General features: G+C 44.2%; 1 protein-coding gene across 2 annotated transcripts in view; it reads right to left on the reverse strand.

Annotated features, from left to right (window-relative positions):
* The window catches only part of TBC1D14 (TBC1 domain family member 14), a 773,921-nt gene that overhangs the window by 443,372 nt on the left and 321,760 nt on the right, over positions 1-8,789 (reverse strand). For both annotated transcript variants that reach the window (XM_044062828.1, XM_044062829.1), the window contains one exon: positions 2,623-2,703. In XM_044062828.1, coding sequence (XP_043918763.1) covers positions 2,623-2,703 — 81 coding nt within the window. The remainder of the gene's footprint in view (positions 1-2,622; positions 2,704-8,789) is intronic.

Genomic DNA, 8,789 nt, shown 5'->3' on the forward strand with positions numbered 1-8,789 from the left:
AGTGGAAAAATGGACTCCTACGGCAGAAAGGGTTTTGCCATCTTGTTCACACCTGGTCAAGGTTTCCTTCACCTGCGGTCCGAACAAAGCCGAACCGTCAAAGGGGGTATTGGTGAAGGACGCCTTTAAGGGGTCCGCGAAATTACAAAGCCGCATCCAGGCCTGACGCCTAAGTGCCACTCCTGTGCCTGCGGCTCTACTTGCTCCATCGGCCGCATAGGATATGAGCCGCATGGAGGAGTTGGTTAAAGAATTTAGGATTGCTAGATGTGAGGCAATCTTGTCTTGAGCCCCAGCAGCTGAAGGATCCTGAACCACTTCACCTAGTTCCTTGAGAATGTCTCTGAAGTCTGGTGAAATGACAAAGGTAGTTCAGCGAATGCATAGCAAAGGTCGCTGAAGAAAACATCCGCTTGCCATACCTATCCATGGTCCTAGAGTTAGGAGGATGGACAGGCACGGAAGGATCCGCAAGTTCCTTCTTGGTGGCCGCCACCACCACCATAGCATCCACAGAGACGCCCTTAGAAAGAAACTGCTTGTCTGAAGGGGCCGTAATAAATTTGGATGGCCTCCTGGGGACAGGTTCCACAGAATCCGGGGCTGCCCACGCCTTCCGAGCAACTACCTGCATGAGTGGGTTGAAAGGCGGAGACACCCAGGAGGTGGAGGGTCGGGATCCAAACGCCTCCAGGTCTACCGACTCATCCTCGGAGGGGTCAATGGAAGGCCAGTTCCCCCTCTGTTTGAGGAGTTCCAGGATGTCTGAAAAGGAGACATCCTCAGAGGGGGACCGGGGGGAACCCTCAGACTCATCTAAGTCGGTATCTGATGTTGTAGACTCAGGGGAGTCTGTGTGTTTCCTCTTACACGTCCTCTTGCGCGGGGGTTCTCCTGCGGGATCAGGAGAAACCTCGGAAGAGGAAGTTATTCCCAATGGGGAAACCTGGGGCAATGGATCCCTGGGCCTGGGAGCAAGAGGCTGGCAAGAGACATCAACAGGCACCGAAGAGGGAGGAGCTAAAGGAATGGACCGTTGACCTGGCTCAGGTGCCAGGACACTCCTCATCACCTCAAAGGCTCCTCTCCCAGGGACACCAGAATACTCCTGTTCTGAAGAGACAGGAATTCCCGGCTCCACTGAGACAGAAGGCTCCGAGGCCGATGTCTGTGCCGAGCTCACCAAAGCCGAAGCTCCGAGAGGGAGAGCGGAGTCGGACAAGGGTCCGATGCCACTAGCCCCCTCGGAGCAGACAAGGGAAACTCGACGACCGGATCCCTCCAAGGAAGGTCTCATGGAGGAGATCGGAGCCGAAGACGACGGAGCCGAAAGGGGATGTATCAGCCCCGGCGCCGACATGGTCACTGTCCCGAAAAGCTCCGGCTCCGAACTCTGGAGGAGAGTCGGAGGAGGAAGTTCAAGGGGAAGAGCAATAGCCGAAGTCTGTTGAGACGGGCTATGGAGCATTTGGGCTAGTGCCTGTGACTTCAACAGCCTGCTTACCACCCTCTCTAAATCGTGGTCTGACAGCCTGGAAGATCTCGAAGATCGGCTCCGATGACTCCGTTCCGATAAAAAGAGACCACCTCGGAGCCGAGCGAATCAACTCCAGAGAAGGGGACAGAGATCTCTTCTTGGACGAAGCCATCGGAACAGACGTCCTCTCGGTTCCAGATGGAGCCGAAGACTTTTCGGCTCAGATACTGGATAACACCTCGGCACCAGCCGGTGCCGACAAGGCAACTGGAGACTGTCTCGGAGCCGGAAGGAACCGACACTACCATATCAGTGGTAGAAAGATCGGCTCCAGCCGGAGCCGATCTCGACTCCGGAGTCGGAGCCACCAGGGAAGGCTTAACAACCGTAGCCTGAACCTTAGGTGGCTTGGAAGGTTTACCCGACCCAGTCTTTGTCGGTGAACCTTCTGGCTTTAATAAGCCACAGAGGATCAACTTGTTCCTCCTCTCCTGCAGGACTCTCTGGCTAAAAGAGTGGCATATAGCACAGGAGTCCTGCAGGTGTAAAGGCCCCAGGCAGTAAACACAAGTGTGACCGTCTGTCAGAGACATTTTCTGACAGCACGAGTCACACTTCTTGAAGCCTGAGACCTTTCCTTCTCTAGACATAGTCTAAGAAAAGACAAAACACACACTCAACAAAAGTCACACAATTAACCCCAAAACACACACAAACTGACAGGGATTAATGAACTGGGAAGCTTAGGCCTAACAGAAAAGAAAATTAAACTTTTACCCAAAAAGAGGAATATAGGGTGGGAACTATAGTATAGCTATACACACTATAATATAAACTAACCAAAATAAGAAAAAAGGAGGAAATACCCTTGAATAATCTGTTGAATTAGAAAACTAACCTGAGCTGGCAAAAGAGAGACCTCTTCGCGAAGCGGCAAACGAGATCCAAGGTAGTCTCGCCTTGCATCATGGGATATAGGGTTGCCTTGAGCTGGTAAAAGGAGTTCTCAAGCTTAGCAAGTGCCGAGTCGGAGCCGAGGATCGGCTCCGAACCCATCCAGCAAGAATGAAGGCGAGATTGACAACTTATCAAGGAATAAAGCAAACAAGGTAATAAATGTCTTCATAATGAAAGTGTGGCCATACCGTCATGTTCCACTTCTGGTCCTGCAGTGCTGAGAGATTTCCACTTATCCTTGGCACGTGCCAAGCAAATATCATACAGTTCTGAAAAGAAATACGAAAAGAACTTGGAAAATTAAAATTACAAACTACTGCATTAACGCAATCTAAATCATCCTTTTGTAAACAACTTAAGCTGACGTTTTTGAAAGTATAACAATTATGTGAATGATTACTTCACAATAAAATTAAAGGTTACTGCATTAACATATTAATTTAAACCCTTATTTCAAGAAACTTCCAGCTTACATTTTGGAAATGTAGAATTTATTGTGAAATTATTATATAAATCACAGTAGTGCCACTGCCCTAACTTAAACTTGGACTTTATTACTGTAGTAAGTAAACTTATAACAGTAGATGTTTAAATGATCACTGCTGGAGTAGCCTTAGCTATATGGGTTACACCCTGCCAAGGATATAACAGCTTGTCAGCTTCTAAAGCTTCAGGGTAAATTCCACATACCCAAACTGTCAAGTCAACTCAAGTTGAGCTGACCAAAAAGACAAGTCTGGTGCAAAGTCCTTCAGAGCTTTCACGCTAACAGAAAGGAGGAGGCTGACCCTGAAAGGACAATGCCAGGAACAAAAAATAAGTATTCATACCCTAGCATTAACATACACAAAAAAAAAAAAGGAGTGAAGGGAGGAAGCAGCTACTGCAACAATGATCAAACATCTACTGCTATGTTAAGTTTACTTACACACTATACTATCTGTATTCATTATAGTGCTCATTGCTGCACTAGCCTTACTTATACGGCTAGATTATCCTAACTTGCTACATTTGGGAAGTGGAAAGAATCTAGGAGCCCCTGGACTTAGCAAAGCCTGATCTAGACCAAGAATAAAAGCACATGCAGATAAAGTTGCTTCTAGAATACAACCCTTTCCAAAAATTCTTAGATGAACCTAAAGCCTGGTAGAGTGGGCCTTGACCAACTGATCTGAAAGATTCAGTCCCGTCAAGAGAGTACCACTGTTGTCTGTTAACATCCAAGGCATGGAGTATCCCCTCACTTATTTTTTGGGTTGGGGAAAGAAAATGGAGATGGTTATTATGGCTTAAAGTACATGTCAATACTACTTTAGTCAAAGGATTAATTCTCAAAGAAACCATTTTCCTGTGGAAAGGATGGGGCTAATTCACTCATAAGACCTTGCAACTCAGATACCCTTTCTTGCAGATATCAGAGTAATCAGTAAAACATTTTCTCCATGTTAAGAACTTACTCAGCCAGGTGAGCCAGTTCAAATAGATCAAGTGTAAGCTTCTCCAACACAAAATTAAGATCAAGGAGGGGTCACTGGTTTTCTTAGAGGCCTCCAATTCAAAACCACCTTTCAAAAACATTTTGACATGAGAATGCACTGAAAGAGAAGGAACAGGGAGACGTGCTGAAATGGCCAATAAATGTGTCTTGATGTAGGAGTAAGAATAGAATAGTAACAAATATTGTAAAACCAGAGAAAGAACAGTTTTGTAAAACCTTACCATAAGAGTAAATGTCCTTCTCTTTACCTTTGCAGTATTCTTCACTGTAGGGATCTCCTGACAAGGATAGCCCAACGTCTGACCAGTATACCAAAACCTTTATATCTTGTGTGTGCCTTATGTCACATGTATGCTCCACGTTAAGGATGTAGGGCATAAACGTGAAGCACGGACAGTTACCCAGAACTGAATTGCCCCAATAGAGAATCTCCACAGGACAAGAGGCTATGCAAATCCAGATGGAAAAGGGAGACCCCTCTGCCAGCAGGGGAACCAAAACAAAGTCCAAAAGAAAAAGGGTGATGGAGGGAGCAAATACTACAAGTGTAGAGAAGGACATCTATTGTTATGGTAAGATTTTACACAACTGCATTATGTCCTCCTATATCACTGTTGCAGTATTCTTCTTGAGCTTTTGTGCTCTCCCTATGACAAAAAGGATTGGGAGGTGGAAGGCTGGGAAGCACCCTCAAACTTATGCAGAATGGCTCTTGCAAAACCTGCTCTGGCCCTAGAAATCAAACCCAGTTTACAATGCTTAAAGGTATGCACTGAAGACCAAGTAGCGGCTTCAAGGATGGAATTGGTGTCTAACCCCTGAAGAAAGCACCATAAGAGGCACAAGCCCTAGTGGAGTGAGCTGTAATGGAAGTAGAGAAATTTGCCACAAAAAGAACAAAAGAAAATACTCAGCTATCCAGGAGGAGATGGTTTTAGAAACAGCCAAACCCAATGTCCTGGGATGAACAAAAGTTGGCCAGACTTGTGAATGGCCTTAGCTTTAACCAAATACCAGAGCTGTCATTGCAAATACAAGGTATGTAGGACCCTCTCACTAGCAGACTAAGGAAAAAAGGAAGGGATAGGTACTGCCTGGTTCAAAGTCAACTCTAACTACCTCCGACATGAAGGAAGGATTAGTACAAAGGGACATCCAGTCCCTGTGAAAAACTAAGAAAACAGGGATGGCCATTAGAGCCTGAAGCTCAGAAACCCTCCAAGTAGAAGTAAAAGCTAGCAATAAGACAGTCCAGGTAAAATATTGCAGAGAAACAACCTGCAGGCAAAAAATGAGCCCAAGACAATTCTTTTAAAACAAAATTAAGGTCCCAAACCGATGGAATAGGCTGGTGGGGCATAAGATGCAGGACACCTTTAACTGTTTGACCTCAAAGCAAGAAGCCAAAGGATGATTCAAAGGCAGAAATACAGGACTGATTGGCCTTTACAAAAAGAACAGGCCAAACCAGACTGGAGCAACTCAATGAGTGCCAAAGGGGGCTCCCCACTTAAAAAGTTACTGGTTATAAGCATGGCACCAGTCAGAAAATCTCTTCCATTTGGACATAAAATACTTTGTTTGCAGGAATCGTCTCCTGTAAAACCATGACCATGTCCACAGAAAAGAGGTGCTTAAAAGGGATCAAAACTCTATAACCCATAGTTTCAGTTGAAGAATGGACAATTGAGGATGGATGAGTGACCCCTTCTCCAGTTTGAGGAAGTTCAACCATTGAAACAACTTGTGGCGATTGCCCCTGGCTAGATGCATTAAGTGGGGAAACCAGTGCCGTCTTGGCCAAAAGGCAGTTACTAGTAAAATTTTTGAGTCTTGTTGAATCTTCTACAGGACTCTTGGAATTAGGGCAAGGGATAGGAAGGCACAGAGAAGCATCACCTTCCAAGACAAAGAAAGGGCGTCAGTTTTCGATGCCAGATGGCATGGCACGGCACTAACAGAAAAGATGGAGATGTCTGTTCAAAGGGAAGGCAAAAAGATCTACCTAAGGTATACCCCACGAGTGGGCTATGTCCAGAAAAAGGGCTCTGTGAAGCATCCATTCATAAAGCCTGTGTTCTGGAGCTGTTCAAAGCATCTGACACTAGATTGGGCTCAGACAATAATGATCCCAGGCCTGAAGAGCCAGCCTGCAGAGAAGGTAAAGTACAGTTGTGTACACTTACCATAAATGTAGATGTTGGAGTGTATCAACTGTTGCAGTCATTACATTTGGGTAATCTGCTGGCAGGTTGCCCTCAGTTGGCCTGATTAACAGAGTCTTGGGTCCTGCGCCAGTTGCTGTCCCTTCTTCCATGAGGTCAGGTCGTCAGGGGTATAAAACATGCAGCCGACGCCATTACATCAGTTTTTCTTGCCCCAGATGTCAGGTGCCCCCAGCGGTTGCCACAGCAGATCACCTGTCCACTCATGACTGGCAGTGGAGTTTTGACAGTGTCGAGTTGCCAGCCCGGCGCCCAACCTTCCACAGAAGGCACACACACCTGGGGGCCAATTTAGAGTGTCCAATCCACCTACAGCATGTCTTTGGGATGTGGGAGGAAACCGGAGCACCCGGAGGAAACCCACGCGACCACAGGGAGGACATGCAGACTCTGCACAGACGGCACCCCAGCAGAGGATCGAACCGGAGAACCTCTTGCTGTGAGGCAGCAACGCTAACCGCTGCACCACCATGGCCACATATATATACATATAAAACAAAAAAATATACCTCCAATCAAAAGCAAGTACGCCAAAAAGGCTTTTAAGCATAGTAAAAGAAAGCAGAGGTATAGTAAGAGAAAAACAGGGGGCTGGAGGGTGGGTAACCAGGACTGCAACAGTGAATATACACTAACATCTACATTTATGTTAAGTGTACACAACTGTACTATGTTCTTAGTGTTTCACTGTTGCAGTCATTACATTTGGGCAGATTCCCAAAGCTATGCTTGGGAGGATGGATTTATACAGCATTAGGGGCAGCTATAAGGCCCTGTAGGACAGCAGTGGCAAAGCCAACTCCGGATTTAGAGAAGAGAGGTAAATGGTAATGTTTGGTGAATTGTTAGAAAAATACATATATTCACATATGTGCTGCCTAGAAAATATATTTACATACATGCTGCCTAGAAAAATATATATTTACAATGTATGCTGCTTAGGAAAATGTGCATTTAAACATTCAGACATATATAAGTTGTGTGGTCAGATATATAAAGAAATGTGTGCTTTAGACAGGAATAAATGTGCTCAAATCTATATAGTATGAAATGTAATGCATTTAATTCTGTTTTACTAGAATAATAGTAGGAATAAACTCGCATATTATTGCTTGAAGCATAAGCTGCAGTGTAATCAGAAATTTGGCCTTGGCAGCGTTCAAGCAGCCTGGCTCATGTCTTTCAAGTAAAGATTATTTTGCAAAGTTAGAAAATAATAAATCTGTCTGCATGTGTATCCTTTCCTGCTATCACCAGAAGAATAGCCTTGCGCACTATCAGAGATAGAGTCCAGCTGGTAAGCAAGTAAAGGAACAAAGAAAAGCATTTTAAGAAGAACTGCACCCATTGTATTCGAACTAATCTAAGAGCCTTGAATTGGCTACATCCTCAGAAGGACATTGTGACTGACCAGGTGCTTGCAAGGCTGTAACATTCTCATGGGAAAAAGATTTTTAAAAACACCATCTCAGCACTTTTCATAAGTTACTATGATGTAAAGACCCTGTCACTGACCACGTCAGTGAGGTGGGCAAAACTGATAGTGAAGTGTATAAAATATGAAGCGTAACACCAATAAATTAGTCAAAATTCTGTACAAGTTTGTGTATGGTTTTGCCTCTAATGTACATTAGAGTATAAGATACTTGAGTTCTCCTGCATTATTGTTTGTTATTGATTGACATTGTTTTTGAATACTAGATGATTTTACAGTCTGACTAACAAATTTATTTAACATTTTGGTCCTAATCGTGCGAATTCCCTTGGTAAGCTGCAGGTCACAGAGTGCATGAGTGCTGATAAATCTGCGCAGGAGAACCTGGCGAAAAAAATGGTTCTTCTTAAAGTGAAAAGACCTCCGACTGAATTGTTGTGTGTAAAGAGGCTGTCCACTTTCTGATCTGTGGCTGAAAAGCGGAAGACTGGGCCCCAAGGAAAAACAGTAAAAGCAGGAGGCTCAGGTAAGAAGAATTTCCCTCTTTGTCTTTGTTTTAGATCAGGGACCAGGTTACACTGTGCTATTGCTAAGGTTTGTGATAGCAGGGAGAGAGAGTCAAGTATTGTATCTTGAGTCATAGATCAGGGAATAACAAAGCAAAGTAAACAGTCATTCTAGACACTACTGTGGATATGGGGAAATAAGATACCACGTGGTACAAGAGAAGGGTTACGTAACAGTCTTTTAAGACATGGGAAATCAGTGCACTAAGAGATCACGAGATCCGCCCCTAACGGATAATGTGAAGCATATGCAATTGCAGTAAGCAGATAATGTGAGATATTTTGCAAAATGTATTAACAACTATAAATTTGATAGTAAACTAGATAAACTTTCACTAGTTAAACTCCTTAAACAAGCTTTAATCTGATGCAGGGCGTCAGGCAAAAGAAAAACAGCACCAACTAGGCATACCTCAAGCACATAGGTGGATTGAGGAAGCAAATTGTAAAAAGAAAAAAAAAACAGAAGCTTAAAAAATTCTGAAACATTTTTAGACAGAGTGAAAGGTCTAACAGACAGAATCTCTGAAAAATGAAAACTTAGAGCAGACTGGACTTGCATTAATTAATGCATACAACAGGGAATGAGACAGTAGATGGATATTATGCTAGATTATTAAAATGCTTTAAA

Source organism: Protopterus annectens, chromosome 2.part1 (assembly GCF_019279795.1).
Source record: "Protopterus annectens isolate FY-2018-M chromosome 2.part1, PAN1.0, whole genome shotgun sequence".
NCBI lineage: Eukaryota > Metazoa > Chordata > Ceratodontiformes > Protopteridae > Protopterus > Protopterus annectens.